We start from the raw sequence: 22,811 nt of genomic DNA on the forward strand, positions 1-22,811 counted from the left end.
GTTTTCTTTCTCCCTCTCTCTTTCTTTTTCTTTCTTCTTTCTTCTTTCTTTCTCTCTCTTTCTTCCTTTCTTTTTCTTTCTTTCTTTTCTTTCTTTCTTTCTTTCTTTCTTTCTTTCTTCTTTCTTTCTTTCTTTCTTCCTTCTTTCCTTCTTTCCTTCCTTCCTTCCTTCCTTCCTTCCTTCCTTCCTTCCCTCCTTCCTTCCTTCCTTCCTTTCTTTCTTTCTTTCTTCTTTTTTTTTTGGTCTTTTTAAGACAGGGTTTCCCTATGCAGTACAGGATGGCCAAAAGCTCACTTTGTAGCCCAGGCTGGCCTTGAACTCATAGCAATGCCAGCCTCAGCTTCCCGAGTGCTGGGATTACAGGTGTGTGCCACCACAGTTCTACTTTCTGTCTCTAAGAATTTGACCACTTTCAGACTCTCATGTAAGTGCACTCATACAGTATTTATCCTCCTGTGGCTGATGTAGTTCACTGGGCATAAGATCCTCCAGTTTTGTTCATGTGGTACCATGCCTTAGAATTTCCTTCCTTAAGACTGGATAATATTCCATTGCATATACATACTGCATTTCATTTATTTGTTCACCTGTCACTGGGCGCTTGGGTTGTTTCTACCTTTGGGCTATTGTAAAACACGGTGTTGTGGACAGGGATATACAAATAGCTCTTTGAGTCTAGCTTTCAAATACTGTGGGTATATACTCAGCAGTGCAGTTGCTGGGTTATATCGTAATTCTGTTTTATCTTTTGAGGAATTTCCATACTGCCCACTACAGCAGAAGCACCATCTTGCATTCTTACCAACAGTGCCCAGAAGTTCTGGGTTTTCCATATACTCACCAATTTCTCTCTCTCTCTCTCTCTCTCTCTCTCTCTCTCTCTCTCTCTCTCTTTCTCTCTCTCTCTCTTCTTCTGTCTCTTTCTCTCTCTCTCTCTCTTCTTCTGTCTCTTTCTCTCTTTCTGTCTCTCTTCCCCTCTCTCTGTCTTCCTCTCTCTCTCTCTGTCTCTCTCTCTGTCTCTCTTTCCCTCTCTCTCTCTTCACCCTTCTCTGTGGTAGCCATCCTCCTGGGTATAAGATGTATCTCATTGTGGTTTTGCCTTAGTTTTTCAGTCAAGAAGAATCATTCTTCATCCTGAGTTTGGGTGGGAGTGGCTCTGACTTACTTCCACTTTTGAAGAGAAAATTTTTAAAAAGCCAGATTCTCTACTGAATGGTAGGCACATTTCCTGGCCTATGTTTAGACCTAAATGACCTTTAGAAGGTACTGACTTCGCTTGTCTGCGCTGCTGGTCCTTAGTGACCTCCCCAGGGAAGTCCAGGCAGCTAAGTCCTGTCCTGACTCTGCACTGGGGAATGTGCTTTCCCTGACATAGCACCAGGACAGCTTTGTGCTAGCTATTATGTAAAAAGGTGAATGTTCTTCCAAGTGTCAGGGTCAAGCATGGGCACTCTATTTTAGTAATGGTGACAAAGCCTTAACCTGACACACATACACAGAGGACCTATGGCTGTTGGCAGTAGAGAGAAGACTCCCTGCAGCCCTCTGTGGGTGCAGATCTTGGAAATGCTTAAGGAAACACTAAATTGGGTTTCTGCTTTTGATGCTTTCCTTCCACAAACATTTTCACATTTGTCACTCTAGCTTAGCTTCCTGATACTCCTTAGATCTAGTGGAAACTGTGCCCAACTGACAAAAGAGAAACTTATGATATTAAACATAGCTAGAGATACAGCTCAGTGGCACAGTGTCTGCCTGACAGGTGTGAGGTTCTGAGTTTGATTCCCAGTACAAAAAAAAAATGTCTGGAAGATATTAAATGTAGGGGCTGGGGATTTAGCTCAGTGGCACAGCACCTGCCTGGCAAGCGCAAGGTCATGAGTTCAATTCCCAGTACTGGAAAAAAAGAAAGATATTAAATGTATTCCTTGAGAGCACATGATTGGTCAGCATTGTGTTAGTCAGGTTTCCATAGCTGTGACAAAATATCTTAGGTAATCAGTGTATAGGAGAAAAAGGTTATTTTGGCTTATGGATCCAGAGGTTTCAGTCCATGGTATGTGGGCTCTGTTGCATGTGAGCCTGTGGAGAGGAGGTAGGAAGCATGGTAGGGAGCATGTGGTGGGGAACACATAGAAGAGGAAGCCTCATGGGGGCCAGGAAGTGAAAGGAAGGAGGAAGGGGCTGGGGTTCCCAATCCCTTCAAAGTCATGCCTCCAGTAACCTAACTGACTTCCACTAGGCCTTGCTTCTTACAGTGCCAAGCACTTTCCAGCAACACCACAGGCTGGAGACAAAGCCTTCAGCACACGGCCCTTCCTTTGTGGAATAACAGCTCTGAGCATCCAAGGTCAAGATCAGCGACTAGTTCTGAGGGAGATAAACCCATCCCCATTGGGGAGTGAACATTCGATGGATTTGAGTGACCTGCCTTCTTCAGAACTTTTCAAGGCCTGAGGGAATGTGCTCTGTTGGTGGAGGATATACCGTGTGTGTGACCCTTTGTCCACAAATTCTCAGTGTGTTGAATTAAAGTGTAACTTAGGAGGCCAACTCTGTGAAGAAAGGGACATCTCAGCCAGGCTTTCTAGGTTCAGTCAATAGCACTGAGCACTTATTAAACCCCTAGACATCGATTTGGTTGCTTCTATTTAGCTTCAGTTTAAAACTATAGCTTATGACTATTATGATCATTAAACCAGCTCCCCAAACACCAGTGTGTTGCATTTGTTGGGCTTTTATGATGGCTCTGCTTAGTCACAGATCACTTGAAAGTTTACTTTACTTGCGATGCTCTTTAAATGTCTGCTGGCCTTCTACTAGGGTTTAAATGACCCGAAGTACACACAGGTCTGGGCAAGCCTACACATATGTGGTCCACCTTCTGGAATTTGCTAATTAAGACCTGCATCTCAGAGAGAGCACATGGCTGCCCATGAACCCAGCTGGCAAAGTTGTTGATAGACAGAAGGGGACCAGCTTAGATTTACAGCGTCTCTCCACAGAGGTCGTCCAGCTGGCTTAGGCGGCCTCTGCTGAGCATGAGCCCCAAAGTGTGAGAGACGGCAGTGACAGGGAGGGGGGCATCAGTGCCTGAGGGTTTTAGATTATGGCAAGTATCAGTAGGAACATTGTGACCGTTCTTTAAATAAACCAGCTAATGGCATTCTGTGTTCTGCTTTTAAAACAAGATAGGAAAATCCTTCAGATGGCCAATTTAGATAGACATTCCGCTATGTACTTACCTGTGCAATATATACCTTGATTTCTTTCTTTATGGAAAGCACCTGTGGTCAAGGGTACTACGACTGGAGGAAAGAGCTTTAACTGCTTTGAAAAACACTTATCATCTCTATGTTGTTCTTTCGGATGAAACTCTCAGAGTCCACTTTAAAATTACATACCCTAAATTTTACTTTAAAAAAAAGCCAGAGGCTCAACTTCCGCTTTCTTAGAAGTTGTTTTCCGTGAGTAGATGACGTTGCAAACTAAGTGCGTGTCTCAGGTGCCCCTTCAAAGCATTTTTCACCTCATGGCTTCTCAGACAGTGCTGCACCTTAAAGCCTGATCATGCACAATTGTGTCCATTCCATGGGGCAGGACACCAGAGCACCATCCTCCCGCGTCATAGTGATGCAAAGCTTGGAAAGCAGAAGAGAGTCTTGTTCTCATTTCACTCCATCTTTGCTGAGCTGTAACGATGAGAATTTAGTGAGAAAACCTGGAAGCCACTGGTGGCTAAGTATATACAGGGTATGGAACCACCTGGGTGTCCAAGCATGAAGGTAGGGGATACCGACACATCCACAATGCTAGTAGATATTTATAGCTTGAGTTCCTTAAGAAAATCTCATGCTAAACTCATCTTTTTCCTGTTTTGTCGCAGTTACTGAATTAGCTGGTGAGGGCAATGCCATGACTTAAATGAATTTCTGCATTTAAATGTCCTTGTGGGAAATTCAGAGGCAGGGAGGGGATAGCTAGAGCTAGGTGAGGCAGTAGTAATAGTTTGATAAGAACTGGAGCCCGTGTTCTTGCTGTGTTTTCTATTGTGGTGCACAGGTGGGAGGGCATTTCCACCCAGGACTCTGGCCTGTGGTTTTAGGCAGTGAAAGCACAACCCAGCATGCTGGCCACAAGGCCACCCGTCTCTCCTCCTAGAGAAAACTCTCCTGAAGCCAAGTGAGTGCAAGCAACATTATTAGACGAATGAACGTGAGACCATGGATTTGGAAAAAAAGAAAGGCCGGCAAATTTCAGTTCCTTGGACATTATTAATAGCAAGTTATTTGTGATATCACGAGCTATTGTAAGAGAGTCTGCTCTCTGATGCAATCCCTTGTCCCTTGGCCTCATCCTGTTCAACCTTTTCAGTGTGAACTTTAAAGACTATTAAAAACTGATGCTTCTAATCTCCTGAGGAAACATGTGACTTGAGAACTTCTCCTACCAAATCTTGGAGGAGCCTGCACAAGTGAGGCCTCTGTCAAAACTGGGAGCAGCCTTTAGTGTCAAAAAAACTTGTAGATGAGGGAAACTCTGAAGTACTTAAGAGCTGTCAAGTTTTAAGAATCTACTTTTGATTTCTCCACCTAGAGATTTTATTTCTACCCATCTCATTCCAAGTGAACTTTTCTCACACACAGATCTCAACATGACCCATTGCTGCTTCAGTAAATATTTTAATACTTTGAAAATACTTCTTATATTAATGAAATATGTATTCAAATATGGAAAGTTTTGTTTCAGCTCTGGAATGTTCATTCCTTGAGGACAGGGATGGTATTTTGTTTATTTCTTTGTTGTCAAATTCTAGCACCTCTCCACACATGCTGTTGAAAGAATTAAACTCTCATTAACCAAACCTGAAAGAGGAGCTGGAGCTGAGGTTATAGAATTCACTTTCTACTTAGGATGAGCTTTGGAGATTAGAGGGATCATGGTTGGTCAGCTAACCCCAGGGCAGTTGTTCTCTGCTCTTAACTGAACACCGTGATCCCATCGGTTGCTGGAGAAACATGTACAGCACACCAGTCAAGTGGAATTTCAGAGCACTGTTTCTCTGGGCTCCCATTTGTTGTGTTCTGCCTTCTTGTTGGGCTCCTGGTCTGTGTGCCTGACTCCTGGGGCTTGCCTGGTCTTGGATTCTCAAGTGTGTGAAATTCCTTCATCCCCAGATGAGAGGGTGAAAGGCACAGATCTGGTCCTTTCTTTGAGGGAAGCCCCATATTATCAGATCCACAAATAAGACACAAGTGTTATAGCACCATCGACAGAAACTAGAACAGTAGGAAGGTAAGTATGCTGGGCAGCTTTCCATGACCATAACAAAACACCTGAGACAATCCAATTTAAAAACAGGAAATGTTTTATTTTGCTCACAGTTTTGGAGGTTTTCAGCCCATGGTTGAGTGGAATCATTGCTTTTGAGCCTGTGGTGAGGCTGCTCATCATGGTGGGAAGCAGTGGTACAGGAGGGAGAGAGAGAGAGAGAGAGAACAGGAATCGTGAATGGAACTGGTGCTTCCATATCCCCTCAAGGGTTCCAGTGAACTAAGACATCTAACTCAGCCCCAGGTCTTAAAAGCTGCCTCTTCCTTCCAACAGCATCAAGCACAACACATGGGTCTTTGGGGGTGTTCCAGATCCAAAGTATAGCAGGAAGCCAAGCATAAGATGTTGGTGTAAAATGATGTTTTCTTTTTGATACATAGAGTTTTAAATGCCTGAAGCATAACTCATTGTTAAGATCTAGTAATCGCTATGTTATAGGAATAAAAACAGAATTTGGGAATGATTGGTGTGGCGTTGAGTTGGAAGGACTGAGGAGTTTTCCAAGAGGGGTAAATCTGTTCAGTGTTCATGGATGTCAAGGAGATGAGAGGACTGGTTTTGTGTTATGACGGTCAGTGGAGGATGAAGTGTCAATAGCTGTCAGTTCCTGATTGAGATCAAAATCCATTTCACTAACAGGAGAAAACCTACACACAGCAACCACAGGCCACTTGTTACTATGAAGCTGAAGAAGTCAAAGAATCTTCTAAGTGACAGGGGGCAATCTGGAGTCTCATAGGTAGACACATGGCTTGGAATGATGTTAAACGTTTTACATTTTTTTAAAAAGCGCCATATCAGAGTTGCTCATTTAGAAATAAAAGAGAATGTTTTCCCGGGGATGGAGACGTGCAGGAATGTCTACTGAAATGTATAAGCCAGAAGATGAACCCAAGCCTCATAATACAAAGGCTTCTACACTGAGGTGACCAAAATCCTTCATTGGAACCGAAGCCTTGAGTTATGAGGTGGTGTGCAAGGTGACAAGCCAAAAGATTAAGTGGGCTGGAACACACAGTCCTGGGAAGCCCAAACAATGGGAGTTGTAAGCAGTCGCGAGCAGAATCCCTAAACACATGAGAGGATGTACTTTTGTGCTGCCTGAGACTGATGGATTGAGTCAAAATAAACAAACGTTTTTGGATATTGGATAATTCAATTTTATTAGCAGAGGAAATGGAAAGGTGACCATGACTTTTTTCCCCAAAGACAAAGAAGGCTACATTTTATATCAATTCCATGAAATCAAATTTTGATAAACAAAGACCAACTCTTTGGTATAATCTGAAAAATCATTCACAAAACCTTCGGAGGAAAGTGTAACAAAATAGAATGCCCAAAGACAAATTTAGAAAAGTGGGATTTTCACCAAGAAATGTTAGTCATAAGCACACCAGTTTATGATTACTAAGGATATTTGTAGATCCCAATTTTTATGTTGGAATTGGTGATTATTTCTTGAATTTGGTTAGAAAATTTTAACATCATTAATTATTAAAATAAACATGGTTTAGAGAAAGTATGTTTCAATATAAGGTTGAGATTAATATTATAAAAATTCCTATTTTTAATTTTTAATAAGATGCTACATCATCCAGGAGGAAAGGTTATGTACACTGTATGAATACAAATTTGATTAAATCATTATTGATGGAGCAATATTTTAATAAAATATGCATTTGAGTGGTATGCAATTTATTAAAATATATACCCATTTTATATCATAAACTAGCATTGAGTATTTAATCACTGGAAAAAATGCAGCTGTTAGGATTTTGAACTGATTTTTTTTTTCAACTAGAGTCCCCATTTTACAGATGTGGGTTTACATAGGAATACAATCCTCATTTGATTAATTTTTCTTTACATTCAAAAGAAAAACTGCATTTGACATTGACATTTATTGTCACAACTGTTAGGAGACAAAAATGTTGATGCAACCCAAACTAAAAGTAGAATTCATAAAATGTGCTTAACACTTTATAGCATCTATGTGGAAACTAAACTTACTGATTTTCAAGTAACACTACTTCTCTATTGGAGAGAAGTTTGTGCCAGTATGATTAATTTTATGAGGATGAATGAAAAATGAACAACAGCAAAGTGATTGCATGTGAAGAACTTTCCACGTATGGATTTAACTGATGTTGCTCCAGTGTATTATGTATTTGTGCAAATGTGCCCCACCAATAATGAGATCAGCCTCAAAAATATGTTGCTATATAACTGAATTAAATCAAAATAAAATTTTTACAGTGATTGTTAAATACAAAATTGAAGTGATCTCATTATATGTGAAACTCAAGTCTATTTAGACTACCATCTAAATTTTAATGCATGAAAATAATGAGATATGACCAGAATAGCTGGGAAAAGGTGCTTGTGGGGTTTTTTTTTTAGCAGTTTCCCATTTCACAATTTAGATTTATTTTCTGCACTGTGATAGAATGTCTTAGGAGATGAGTATTAAGTATGTGGTACCCCTCAGTCAACAGAGGAAGAACAAACATATACGGTGTCATGTTGTCTTGAGCAGATATTTTGCTCATGATATTTACTGTGTTCACAATGAAGAAAAAGTTCATTCAGCACTGAGCAAGGTGCAGCTGCGTGTAGTAAACACAGATGGAGCAGTTTTACATGAGACTTCTAACTGGAAACAGACTTGAATTCTGTGCTTGGAATACCCATAATTGAACCTGCCATCTGCGACTGTTTCTGCTGCCAAGGCCAGCTGTCACCTCGTTGCGGGCATCTCTTTATTTGTTCCTACTCTGGGTGTCGCTCAGCAGGCTCTGTCAAGGAAGAGGGGTACGTCTGCACTGCTGCTTGCTGCCTGCAAATACTCTGCACATGCTGCTGCTTTTTAGTTCTCCCTGGGGGAGCTCGAAGTGGGGCTCTCCATAAGCCCAGCAGTAAAGCAGCCCTCCCAGCTCCCATGCTCTGCCAAGGCTAAGGCTAAGTCTGTCTGGATGCTACAGGACGACCACAGTTCAGAGTTTGGGTCTCCCAAAGGGTTGGCCACCAGGTGGCACTGGTGGGACCCTTAAGAAGTGAGGCCTCCTGGAAGGTCGTTACGACTTTGCCGAAATGCTCTGGAAGGAGACTGTGGGGCCTGAGCCCTTCCTCTCCTTTTCAAATGAGGAAGTGGTTTTGCCAGGCTCCCTTTGTGATGTGTTCTCACGGGCCCACGGCACAGGCCCGGTTGATCATGAGCTGAAACTCCAAAACTATGAGTCAAAATAAGACTTTTCTCTTTGTATATGGTGTAGAGCAAGTATTTGTTGTAGTCATGGAAAGCTGATGAACACAGGTCCTAATGTAACTTAAAAATTCTTGTTCAGTATTATGACTTTTTTAAAATAGAAACTTTACTGAGATATAACCAACACACAAACTTAAACATATATAGATATATATTCTGGTGATTTTGGACACATTCATACACTCTTGATATCGTCACCATGGCCAAGGCCCTTAACTTCTCCATCACTTCCAACCATTTCCTTGTGTTCTTTTGTGCTCTTTCTTTCCCTCCAAACAAAAGCTGTCACTTTAGCCTTAACTTGAGGAGTGATGTGCTTCTCACGACAGCAGTGGGATACCAGAGCACAGGATAATGCATGTGCGTATGCCAGCCGCCAACACAAGTTAGTCTAAATATAAAAATAGAGTATAATAACAAATGGAGCATTGATTTTTGTATACGTTTGAAAGATACATTTTAATGATGAATTTTTGTTTTTGTTTTTGTTTTTGGTGTATGTGGTGAGGATGTTACAAATCTATTCTTGGGCTGGGATTGTAGCTCAGTGTGAAAGCACTTCCTAGCATGCACGAGGCCCTGGGTTCTGTTCCAGAAAAACCTATTTTTTTTTTTTTTTTTTAGCAATTTTGAAATATATCATATCTTATTAACTGTGGTCATGTCCAGGGCAACAGTTCCCTAAAACTTACTCCTCTGGTCTAACTAGAGTCTTATACTTTTTGATCAATATCTACTCGTTCTCCATTGTCCTTCCCCATCACAATCCCAACATATTTGATTGGGAAGAACTGTGCTAAATAAAATACTTCTATATCCTTTAAAGTGATATTCACCTCTACTATAATATAATATATATCCTGTATTACTATTAATGTAATGTAATATATATTATTAGATATAATATGTATTAATGTAATATATATATACATATATATATCTCCAAGTTATAGCACTTATGTGTGTTAATCCTAACTGTATTTGGGGACAAATTAGAGCATACACTTAGCCCTCCTTATTCAAGGATTCCACATCTGCAGATCCAACCAACTGTAGATTGAAAATATATCAAACATGTACAAGTTTTCTTTTCATGATTCCTCAGTACATTGTAACAGCTGCTCACAAAGCATTTGCACTGTTTTAGACATCATAAGTGATCTGAGAGAGAGTATTTAAAGTGTATGGGAGGCTGTGTGTAGGTTATATCCTAATGCTAAGCCATTTTATATAAAGGACTTGAGAATCTGAGGATTTCAGTATCTGCAGAGGTTCTGGAACCAGTCTCCTACAGATACCAAGGAACAACTATTCCCAGGTGTCCAAAGGTCCATTGCAGCATGGTTTCTTTTTCTAACTTTGCATCTTAATATTGCTTTTATCTGAGGTCCATATTTGGCAAATCTGCGGAGGCCAGAGTTTAGCAGAAAGTTCTAGTTACAAGATATCCAGTCAGACATTGTTTTCTCCGAGCCCCTGCCAGGAATTCCAGGTCAGATCCTGGACATTCTCCAAAGCTCACTGATGTTCTACCCAATGCTGGATTTCCGTGGAGGACTCCCCACAGGGCCCGCTGATGTCCCAAACAGCTGAGTGCTTTCTGGGCTCTTTTCTCCCATCTTCCTGTCATCCCTCTGAGCTTATCCAAGTGTTAGCTCTTCAGATCCCATGTGGATGGAAGTAAAACTTTAAAAGAGACCCAAGGTGTGACAAATATTTTGTGAAATGCGTCTTCGCACCAATTCATTATGTATAGTATCTAAGCTGAAGCATCTTAAATTTTAATGTGCGTAGGGACCGCCTGGGGATTAGTTAAGAGCAGATTCCAATTGGGCAGGTGGGAGAAGAGGCTGTTTGTCTGTTTCTTTCTTTTGTTCATGTGTACTAAGCATGTGCTCCACCTCAGAAGATTCTGCATTTCTGTGATGCTGCCCAGTGACACCATGACTACAGGTGCATGGACTCAATCTGGAGAGAAGTGACCTGGTGGCTTTACGGTCAGCTGACTGCTGACACTTATGGTTCAGACAGGAAATGTCTCCCAAAGGCTCATGTGTTGAGGACCTGGTCCCCAGTGCAGCAAAGGAGGGTGGCTTGCAGGAAGTGACTGAATGGTGAAGTCTCTAATCTCATCAGTGGCTTAATCCATGGGCGACTTCATGATTGGATGGCATTATTGGGAGGTGATGGAAACTTAGGAGTGGGACCTTAGTTGAAGGGAAAGGGTCTAAGAAGGCCATGGGGGACACATTTTGTCTCCAGCTCCTTCCCTCTGCCTCCATCCTGCTAATCAAGAGGTGAGTAGCTTTTCCCCACCATGCCCTTCTGCCATGATGTTCTGTCCACCACAGGCCTAAAAGCAATGGCGCCAGCTGACCACGGGCTAAAACCTCTGAGACTGTGAACCAAAATACATCTTTCTTCCTTTAAATTGTTTTGCTCAGGTATTTTGTCACAGCACCAGCAAGCCAAAATAGGCACGGTCGTAACTGATTCACTTTTACCTAGATTTTGTATTACACACTATTTCAAAGTCAAAGACATTCTTAGGGGGTTCTCAGTTTCTCATTTCAGACGTAGCTTTTTAAAAGCCACTCTGCTTTGCAGTGTGCTGGTCACACTTCCTGTACAGGGGAGGAGACAGAAAAGTAAGCTACGGGGAGCTGAGGTGTCTTGCTCAGATCTCTGGATGCGCCCACAATGCACAGGGCCACACCTCCCCTCACCTGAGGAAACACTGAGCACCTCACCAGTCTCTGCCATGAGGAGCTGTCTGCTGGGAGAGGCCGAATGGACTCACACTTGGAGCAGGAGACAGGAGATGGAGCGATAAAAATGAGCCTAAAATAAAAATTAAAAAGCATACAGAGTGCACCATGTGAAATGAAAGCTCTTAAACCTGTCTGCAGTGGGAAGAGATCAAAGGGTATATCGGGTGATGAAAAAACACTATAAACTTTGTGTGGAGACATTCCAAGGTCTTGGTCTTGTGTAGTCTAACGAGGAATTTTACTGAGTTAGGCTCCATTTAATCAAATGAACATAAAGAAGTCACGGAGCCATGAGGGCATGTGCACTCACAGTTTCATTGTAGCCTCACCGCAGTTTCTCATGTGCTTGGTGCTATCCCGGTAACGGAATTCCAGGGAGGGGAAAGCGTGCCGTGAGCTGTGGTCTTCAGAGATTCTTTTGTGTAAAACGCTATAAACAATTCTAGGCGATGTTTCTCTATGCCAGACTGAGTGCTCTCATAGCTGCTGACCTCTACTGATTATACTGGGACCAAGAAGCAAGGCAGCGGGACTTCAGACCAAGGGCCAGGGACACAGTTAGGAACATCATCTTTATTTGCAGCTCTTTGGAGGTCACGTAGGTCCTTTTTGCCTGGGAGGTTTTAGGGTCTCCAGCACAGTCTCCTTAGACAGATTTTCATTTACATATGCGATGTGAACAAAAATAACAGTAGGCGTTTGCATTAAAAATTATTACCTTAAAAAGCACACTGCCACCAGTCCTCCTCAAAATACTCGCAGTTGCTTGAAACTCACATATCTCATCATTCTTGCCACTTTCTAAAGCAGTTCTGGGCGTGCTCTTTCATGAGTGTCATTAGTTGTGTTGTTGTGATTGCCTCAATATCCAGAATTAATTAAAAATGTTTGCCTTTTGTGGTCATCTTGATTTTGCACAGTGCCGGATCTGGTGAATAAGGTGGCACCATAATGCTGTCATGAGCCGGTCTTTCTGTCGGACGGCACTCAGTAGCTGCATTCACCAAATTTTTGATCACACCTTATAAAGATACTCATGAAAGAGGACTTCTAGAACCTCTTCAGAAAGTGGCAAGTGTCTACACCCATACCACCCTGAGTGTGCCTGATCCTGTCAGCAAGTGGCAAGAATGTTGAGATAATTGTGTTTGAAGTGAGGAGAGATTATTGTGGGTCGGATCTATGGCAATGTGCCCTATTTTAATAATTTTAAAAATTTTAACATTATTCACTGCTTATTTTTTTTTATTTTTTTATTTTTTTTTGTTCTTTTCCGGTACTGGGAATCGAACTCATGACCTTGCGCTTGCCAGGCAGGCACTGTGCTGCTGAGCTAAATCCCCAGCCCTTCACTGCATATTTTGAGAACACCACATCTCCCTGAGTCAGGGGTGAGAAAGTGCAGTGGGTTCCTGGATACTCCATCTCTGCTAGGATCCAAGGTCTGTGCTGGTGTGTAGGGGGAATGGGGACTCCAGGGTGCATATTCTCCAAATCATGTCTGGAGGGGGCCTGGCAGGTCAAAAGAACTATGAAGCAAGGCCAGAGTGACCAACACTGACAGCAACACGGCTTCTGGCATTTGTAGTACATTAGAACCTCTTGGGCATGAGTGGGGTTAAAAAAAAATCCACAATGAATGTCATCATTATGCACCGAAAACATGTGCTAATAAACATAAGGATTAAAAAAAACCAGTGTCCAAGATTCACTGAAGACCACTTTTGTCAGATCTTTCAGGAGCAGTACTCTTAGGCATTGGTGGCAGAGGAGGTTTGGGGCAAAGCAAGGCAGATGGGAAGGCAGGAGTGGCAGGCAGCGTCAGCGGGCCTGGAGAAGTTGCACTGGCAGCTTGAGAGGGTGCAGCATCTCCTGTTTGGGGAGGACAGATAAGGTGGCAGTAGAAGGGAAGTTGAAGAGCATGAATCCGTTATGTCTTAGCTCAGCCGTCCAGTATAAGACTGAGATAGGGGAATAAGATCTATAGTACCAAAATATACAGTGTTTTTGTTTTTGTTGTTTTGTTTGCTTGGTCTATTTTTTGGTACCAGGAATCAAACTCAGGACCTTGCGCTTGTCAGGCAGGTGCTTGTGCTGCTGAGCTATATCCCCGGTCCCAAAATATACAGTGTTACTAAATGTGACCGTTAATTTGTGAGTTGTAACTGGCCTGTTGGAAGTGGACAAGAAGCTCAGGGGAGAGGAAGTATTTGTGATCAGTGGTAGCAGTAATCCGCAGCCTGCATCCAGATGGTGGCAGGGTGGGTACTGGCTTCTGCCACTGTCATCCATCTCTGTCCTCGCCTGCCCAAGATCTCACCAGGTCTTTTCAAAGCTCTTCAGAGCCTATAGCCCATGTGGTCTGTGCTATGACAAGAGGGTTGTCAGGAGAGGAAAAACTTTAGAGTATATTTTAATTAATAAAATGCAACCAGGCATGGGGGTACACACCTGTAATCACAGCACTCGGGTGGCTGAGTCGGGAGGATCGTTGTGAGTTTGTGACCAACCTGGGCGCAAAGTGAGCTTAAAGCTAGCCTGAACTGCATAGTGAGACCCTGTCTCAAAAAAGACAAAAGAATTTTTAAAAACTAAAATGTACATTGGGCCAGGGATGTCACTCAGTAACAGAGCACTTGTCTGGCAGAAATGAGGTACAGCACTGAAAAAAAAAAAAAAGCTATTGTCAATAAAGAATAACCTAAGAGTAAATTTGACCAAAACTGTACTCTGCTCAGCCTTTAGGCAGGGAGGGTGTGACATACAGTAGGCCACCTTTGTAGTGGTACTGCTTAATGCATGTGTCTTTACTTGATAGATGGTCCAATTCGATTCTCTCGAATCTACCTGTAACACTGACCATCGGAGAGTTCAAACCTGTTTACTTGGTCCTGAATAAAGCACTGTTCACAGCATTGTGGATACATCCAGAGTCTCTCCTTTTCCTGGTGGGGCTATTTTCTCAGGTGACATTCACCCTGCTTGAGGTCATCGGCAACCCAGGAAGGGGTCACTCACCAGTTCTGAGGTCAAGACTAATACTGTCCTTGAATTCAGTCAGTCAGAACCCTCCCTGGCTTCCTACATGCCAGTCCTCACAGACCACAAAACTTTATGCTTTGTAAACTTTCCTGTTATCCACCCAAGACTTTGGGGTGTTTTTCCACTTAATGTACAAAGAACGTGAGAGTGTGCTGAGGATGCACAGAAATAGATTTATTTCACAAATGATCTCTAAAATGATCTCTTATGCTCGGTAAAGAAACATAGTTTTACTACTTCTTCTGAAGAGTCTGCTTCTTTGTATTCATTTAGATTTATATTTCTCTTTCTTCCCTAGGAGCCTAGTCAAAGGTTAGCAAAGTCATAAATTGCTGCGATTTCACTTTTATGTTTGTAAGCATTAGGTAAAAATGATCATAAAATGTTCATCTCAGAATCATAAGCAGCAATACACAAAGCCATTACTGAAGATACACCATGCCATCCTGTCCTGTCCCATGCCGATGGTTTGGACCCAATTTCTTGTAGCAACTATAACCTGAAAATGGAGGGCAGTAGGTATCACTTGACATCACTACAGCAAAGGATATGAGGATTGGTGGCAGATGCACTTGGGATGAGCCCCAGGGCAGCCTGGCTCCCTGATGTAGCCTGAATTTTTAAAATCCAGTTTTTATAGGATGGGACTCAAAAATGGAGCAGCCAAAGTCAGCTAGTTTTGAATTAGTTCTGGTTTTGGCTATTCCCCCACTGTCAAGAAAAGTAGAACCTTAATGCAGCACAGCGAGAGGGGAGACTGAGGCCTTGGCAGCCAGGTGCACAGCTGCAGGCCGAGGCTGCCCCACTGTTCAGGGGTGGATCCTGAGGCCACCAGTAAAACTTCAAATGGAGACGAGATGAGTGAGTGACTGCACACTTAGGGCTGGTTAAATCGTCCAAATAGTCACTGGAATGGTAAGTCCTGGCCTCTTCAAAGTAGTGCTTCAAGACTGCAAGTATTGCACTCATAGTTCTAATGGTGTGCTTGCCCTCAGACCTATTAATTACAATGGCTTTTCTCTGAAACACATTTTCAGCAAATCAGAAGAGGAGAGATACTTTTACGTAGAGGAGTGGTCTCCAAACGACGTTGGTTTTGGACTGGTATTAGTAAGAGACTTTTAGGCACACTATAAAATGTTTATCTATAAATTATACACATTGATAATCAATACTTGTATATTTATTTTTATAAGTAACATTTACTGTATTATACAAGTATTTATTATACATTTATTATACCAGCTCAACAATTGTCTCCGTGGTCAATTTTATTCCTATGTATTTTTAAACACACGAAATATGTATTTTTATATATCCCTATATATAATTTATATATATTTTATATATGCATATATATATATACTAATATACATATATATATATCAGTGAATAACTTTGGGCTTCAGTAGTGTACTATCATAGGTTGGGTGGCTCAAACAGCAAGCATTTATTTCCCACAGTTCTAGAGCTGGGAAGTCCCAGTTCAGGGAGCAGACGTCAGGACAGAGCTCATTTCCTGTGGCCACACAGCACACATGGTGGAGAGCAGAGGATGAGCTCTCTGCTGGTGCTTCCCACTGGGGCACCAACCCCAGGCATGCTGGCTCCACCTTGCAGCCTAATCACCACCCAAAGACCCCACCTCTTACCAGACTGACTATGCTGAGGTAGGTTAGGTTTGCAACAAATGAATGTCTGGGGGACACAAACATTCAGCTCATATGAAATGGAATAAATAGAAAGGAATTCAAGCATTTCCTTCACATTCCCCAAATGGCTATGATGGGTAATGCTTGGGTACATGTGCCCCTCTGAGGAGATCCATCTAGCAAACTGGACAAATACCAAGAGAAGTGTGCTTTGAGCATTCGGGCATCAGGGCCATGTCCCCTTTCTTCCCTGTTTCATCTACATTTCACTGGTAAATTATTATAAAATGAATTGGCAGATAGTGACAAAGGAATCCATTTGTAAATATTTAATATTTTCTAAGCAAAAGAATTTGAATGAAGCAAGGTCCTTTGATTTTTCTCAGCCATCACTGTGAATTCAAAGGAGGAACATACCCCTTAATGGGCTTTTCTTTCCATTAGCGGGATGTTGAACAGAATGATTTTGGGAACTTCATACTGAAGAGCACCGACCCTGCCTGCTTTAGTGGACAGAAAGCAAGTTTCATTTTTGGACAACAAGCAATCTGTGTATACAAACCTGGATTCCTATTTTAGAAACTTCTATACAGAGCTTGAGAATGCAAAGTAAGAAGGCTTCACACTGAAGTTTAAGAAGATTGCTGCCCGCAGACAGAAGAGTACACGCACAACTTCTGTTTATCGAAAACAGTTCAGTTCAGAATTCCTCTAGATGTCAGTATTACATAGGGAAATGAAAATACAGTAGCTGGTGGCAATGAAGACCTTCTTACATTATTCAAATAGTAAAACATATGTGATGTATAATTGCCTCAGGAAAACACAGCCTCATATGGAGGCTGGCTTCTTCTGTTTCTCAGTAACAACAGCTTCTCCTGTTGGTTGGGTCAGATTCTGTCCCCGAGGGGTGTGGGCAGCGGATGTAGACATTTAGCCCCGAAACACAGATGGGCTGGGGACCAGCCCAGATCCCTCAGTGCTCCACATCCAAGTTCTCAGCTGCACACACACTGACGGACTGAAATTGACTGATACCAGTTTCCACTGTTCAGGCCACCTTTGCTTTTACCACTGTATGTATGCCGTACTGCATAAATCTAGAAGTGTAATGCTTATTGATACACCAGCTGTTTTCACTTCAAAAAAGAGGCACTGAAAGACAAACATAGTGTAAACACAATTTGTGAAATTATCGTATTTGTCTAATTTGGATGTGTATTTTCACATTGAGCATTATCTCGCTTTTCTTCCCCCTTCTATGTTAATTCTAATCTTTTGATGAATAAATGTTTATCTCTTTACTCCTCGAATGTGTTTTCATTGTTTGTCTTTCTCTCTTAATGTTCTTTTTATCTCTTGTGGTGCCAACCATGTAGAAAATAGTTAGAGATGAATATTAAAGCATAGCTCAGTAAATATGGATAATATAGCTTGCCCACAATTGTTTTATCCTGTGGTGGTGAACCTATGGCACATGGGCCACAGCAGCCCTCAGAGCCCTCTCTGTCAGCGTGTGAGCCATGTCATGCCAGCAGCTGACCATCAGCTAAGCGTTGTATTTTTTCTAAACTAAACCTCAATATTCAGGTTGAATTGCAGTGTTGGCACTTTGTGATAAATAAATAGGTTTGGAATTTCCATTTGGGCACTCAGTCTTGGAAAGGTTCGCCATCCCTGCTATACTGTCTAAGAGCATAGATTGAAAGTAACCACTGAATTACAATCTTGGTGTCATTTGTAAAATGGGACTGATAGTCTCTATCCTACAGGTTGCTCTAGGGAGAACAAAGTTAAGAGTGTAAAGTTCACTGGAGAATAGATGGTTTGTAGTCCATGCTCAGTACATTCTAGCCAGCATCATCACCACCACCATCATCATTAATGTCACATCACTGTCTCCCTCATTATCCACATCACCATGTGCTGATCTCTGGGCTGAGTACCAGTAGTCAAAGATGAACCAGTCTTTTTGCACAGTGGAAGCCCACAGTCTGGTGGGAAATTGACAGGGAAAGTGTCGCCAAAGGTTCACCATGGTGGGGCAAATACTGAGTTTTGTGCAAGCCTAGAGGAGGACGAGCAACCAACTTTGTCAGAGGAAGCTGAAGGCCCTTTCCCCTTCCGTCTCTGCACTTGAACTTAAAAAGAACTCCGTAGCTCTGATCTCCAACCTTGGCATTCTATAAATCTAAAAACATTCCCGTGTCTTGCAAGGTCCTCATCTTAAAAATGAAACTGCTTTGAACCCATAGGATTTGCCCTTTGAATTACAAAATAGGATGGTGATCTGTCTTGATGTATGTGCTGTGCAGCTATATGTTGTTTCATGTTTGCAAATCACCCTGGGGCAAACTGTGTTGTTTAAAATTTAAAAAAAGACTGATCCTTTGTATAGTTGTTGAATTTCATTAGTTTATAAGATATAAGTTTAGAATTTGTAAAAATTTGGGTAAATTTGTCTACTGTTTACCTTTTATATAGTATTTTAGAGGGCTTACAAAACTAATGCACAGAATCCTGAATGCCAAGACGAATGTTTATCCACTTAGGGGAAACAATGAAAAACTCTACTTATAAAAAAGCATGCTATCGCTCATCACCTTCTTTTTAGTTTCCAAAGTTCATTCACATATATCCTCTCATTTTTACTTGATTTTTTTGTGAACCATATCAAGACAATTTAAACATAAGTCAAGGGTGAGACATACATCATCAATATCCTTTAATATATTCATGAAGATGGGCCACCTTCTACAAACCATGACAGAGAAGTACAGAATTTCTTTGAATACAATAAGTTCACTTGCTTTCAGATACTACAGTCTATACAGGATTTTATTAATTCAGGTCGATCCTCCTATATGACTATGAATTTTGTGGAATTTTTCCATGCATAATGTAGTGATACACATATAGGTTCTCAATCTGGCACAATTTTGCCTCCAGGGGACATTTAGCAATCTCTGGAATCATTTTGTTTTATTACTATTACATTTGATTGCCAAAGATTCAGACAGGACAAACAGGTTTTGAGATGGATTGCACTAAAAGGTGAATATAATTGATAATGTATATTTTTGTCCTTTTTTTTTTGGTACTGGGAATTGAACTCAGGACTTTGTATTTACCATGCAGGTGCTTCTGCCACTGAGCTATATCCCGACCCTGATGATGTATATTTTAAAGTAATTGAGAGGATACATTTCAAATATTTGAGATATGTTTTGGTTATCACAGCTGGGAGAGAAGGTGCTATTGGTATCTGGTGGCTGGAGGCCAGGGATATTGCTAAACCCCCTACAATGCTGATGATATTCCTCACAACAAAGAATTACCCAGCTCCAACTTTCAGTAGTGCTGAGGTTGAAAAATATAGGTGATAGGTGTGACAGGTGACCTCAATTACTTGTGTATCCACAGGCTAAAGAGAAGGCATGGTTGAACCCTGACCTGAAGGAAAGGACACCCGTCAAAGGTGAAAGGACATCAGTTGTCGCAGGTAATATTTTTAGAATATGAAATAATATCCTTAGAATATGAGATAATTAAGGGTAAGGAGAGTTCTGTTATCAGAATTCTGTTGTTATTCAGAGGAAATTACATAAAACCTGTACAGAGGGAAATGCTGTTTTGTGAAACGACAGAGAAAATGCTTTATCTCATTGGCTTTTGGTTTTACTAGTTAAAACAAGAAAATTTCTCAAAAGCCAATTGCCCATCAATTGGCTGCATTTTTGTACTTTGTTTTTAAAAGCTCATATCTGCTCTAAAAAGAAGTCAGAATAGAGATGCCATTTTATGAAGCCAAAATCATACAGATCACGTGCATTCCCCATTAAAATATTTTGTGTCCTCTGGTGGCTTCCAGAGAGATCTACCGAGAAGAACCACCTCTTCTCTGAGAAAGAAAAGGTTGATAAACTCAACAAGAAAAATGCCGAGAAGACCAATGCCTCTGTAGCTCAGCGCAGCTTTACCATATGCCCTACAGAAAGAGGAGTCGAGGAGGAAGACTTTGCTTTGAGAAATTCCATAGAACCAAGAGAGAAGACAGATGGAGAAGACATTTCATGCACACAGAGCCCGAAGGGACAAGGGAGTAATAGTGCTGGAGATGACAAACAAGCTGCTGTGGATAAAAATGAATGTCTGAGGTTCCAAGGAGGGGAAAATGGGCTCCATCCTAAGGAAGACACTAGAGGAAGGGAAGCTGGGGAAGGAGGATCAACAACCACAAGCAAGACAGCGCTGGATCAGTGTTCGAGGGAAAAGCAACATCCTGATCAAACCAATGCTGACCGGTCCCGGGAAAGGTAGGCTACAGCACTCTCCAGCATTAACGTTTTATAGGTCTTTGCACCATTACCATCCCAGGTTGTCATGAAAGGATGAATGGAGAGAGTTTTTAAGGAAAGGATTCAGAATCCAGACTCCCAGTTTATGTGGATTTTCTATGGCCACATTTTCATGCCATTATTATTTCCCCTTGCCTGAGATGTTTTCAGTCATTTTATTGTTTTCTTTTCTTTTCCTCCTTTTCTTTAGTTGCTAGTGATGAAACTGAGGGCCTTGCTCACGATAAACATATGTTCCACCACTGAGCCAAATTCCACTTTGTTTTCTACCAACTGGTTGATAAAGGTGATGATTATTAATTTTGTAGTAAATCAATATTTTTAAAGATCAAGTAAAAGGTTTTTTGTTCTTGTTGTGTAGCAATATAGGACACATTTTTCCAGGGGTTAAGAAGTAAACAACGAGATTTAACTGTAAGTTAAAAACCTATTCCTGAAAAAGCTTACTTAAATTCATTATGTGTGATAAATTAACTATTTTATCCAAACTCCAGGCTTGTAAATAGACTATTGAAAGACTTTCTTCTCAACTGCAAAGTTTCACACATAAATTCAAGAAAATTTGTAGCCAATTAAAATGAATTGCTCTTCCTGGGAGTGGTGACACACGCCTATAATCCCAGCAGTGGGGAGGCTGAGGAAAGAGGATCGCTGAGAGTTCAAGACCAACCTGAGCTACAAAGTGAGCTCAGAGCCAGCCTGAGCTGCATATGGAGACCCTGTCTCAAAAAGACAACAACAATAACAAAATAAAATGAATTGCTTTTGGTTTTGATGAACAAACACTAATTGGAACAAAGTGTATCAATCACTTGTGTGCTCTTTATTAGAGATTTAAGACTACTTCTTACTTAATTTTAAAATAATACATTGGAACCTAGTCTTGGATAAGTCTACTTTTCTATAAATCAAGTGTAAACATTGGTGATTAAAGTCCATCAGTAGAAAGATGTACTTAATATGATCAAGAACTGCCCCAAACCGGAAATCAGGCCAATTCTTCCACCAATAAAGATTCTTTCATAGCTGCTAAATTTCAGAGCAGTTATTGCTTCTTTAGTTATGCTGTCATTCACTTACTCCCCTTTTTTATGAGGAGACAAAACAGAAAGAAATGAAGACTAAGTCAGGTTTTCAGAGTGACCCTTTGCAGAGTCAGTCGAATGACTTGGGCTCACCACTGGGTCTCTGTCCTGGTAGTTCACTTAGTTGTTATGGGGATTTAATCCCATTGCAGTAACGCTGAAATGGTGTCCCTCTGTCACAGAACCTAAGCTCTCTCCATCAGAAGGCCACTGCAGCAAAGTTCCAGTTTAAGAATTTTGGCATTTTCTCCTTGACACTTTGAGACCTGCGACTGGATTTTATTTTCCAGGTGTATCAGCAGCATAAAGGCCACTTCCACACTGGGAATCCGAAGAAATTCTGCAACAGGATCCCCTCTCCAGAATGCTGAGCTGCCAGAGTCAGCTGGCAGCGGCAAGCGAAGAGTGACAGAGGGGTCCTGCCTGGGTGAGGACAACAAGAAGAGCAGGAGAGATGCGGTGGGCCTGGGTGAAGAGAGCGCATTCATAGAGACTCAAGATGCCAGGCAAGGCCAGAAGTGCACACAGGGTGAACCCCAAGAGTCCATTGGCGCGCAGGCCCCCAGAGCGCGAGACCTGGTGGCCCCACTGGGTAGGAAATGGCTTTAGTTTTGGCCTTTGAAAGCTTCTTATCCTTTCCCAACAAGCCACCCAACTAAGTTTCCCTTAGCTTAACAGCCTAATGGAGACATAATGACATACTGATACCATGTGTGTGCTTAACATAGGCTCAAGAAATCAAACAAGGAGCAATGAATACCACCAAGAGAATATTCTCATGACTTCGTTTTTCAGCATATTTCTTGCGGGGAAGTGAATGGCCATACTGAATCAGATTCCTAGAGATTTGTGTTACCTGACTATAAGCATGTTAAATTAATATTAAATTAAAAATTAAAATATTAAAATCAATATTATATTCGGTAGAGTACCTAGAACAAGATAAGTACTCAAGAAATGTACTTTAGAGAAAGGTCATGCTTTGAAAGCAGAGCTATTCTCTGCTCCCCTGTCTTTGCATCCTTGGTGTTCGCATGCAGTAGCTGTTCAGGGAGGAAATAAATGGAGAATCGTTGGGCTTATGGCCACAAATGTTCACAGGAGTCGTCCTGGGAAAGTACAAGGAAGACCGGGTACTTATGCATGTTAGGACATGCATCGACTGGATGTCGAGGTGGACTGGAGTTTAAACATATCGGATGGGAGGTGGAAAGTGGAAGAAATTTGATAGCTGTGAAATACACATTTACCTAGTTTTATTGGGTGTTTTATTTCCAGTCATCCAGGAAAATGCCATCTTTGTG

General features: G+C 41.5%; 1 protein-coding gene across 6 annotated transcripts in view; it reads left to right on the top strand.

Annotated features, from left to right (window-relative positions):
• The window catches only part of Mylk4 (myosin light chain kinase family, member 4), a 100,396-nt gene that overhangs the window by 55,866 nt on the left and 21,719 nt on the right, over positions 1-22,811 (top strand). For 5 of the 6 annotated variants that reach the window (XM_013521845.1, XM_013521843.1, XM_013521846.1 and 2 more), the window contains 3 exons: positions 19,488-19,566; positions 19,936-20,380; positions 21,798-22,099. In XM_013521845.1, coding sequence (XP_013377299.1) covers positions 19,488-19,566; positions 19,936-20,380; positions 21,798-22,099 — 826 coding nt within the window. The remainder of the gene's footprint in view (positions 1-19,487; positions 19,567-19,935; positions 20,381-21,797; positions 22,100-22,811) is intronic. The other variant, XM_013521847.1, reaches the window with a different exon arrangement.

The sequence above is a fragment of the Chinchilla lanigera genome, unplaced genomic scaffold (assembly GCF_000276665.1).
Source record: "Chinchilla lanigera isolate Chin_1 unplaced genomic scaffold, ChiLan1.0 scaffold00064, whole genome shotgun sequence".
NCBI lineage: Eukaryota > Metazoa > Chordata > Mammalia > Rodentia > Chinchillidae > Chinchilla > Chinchilla lanigera.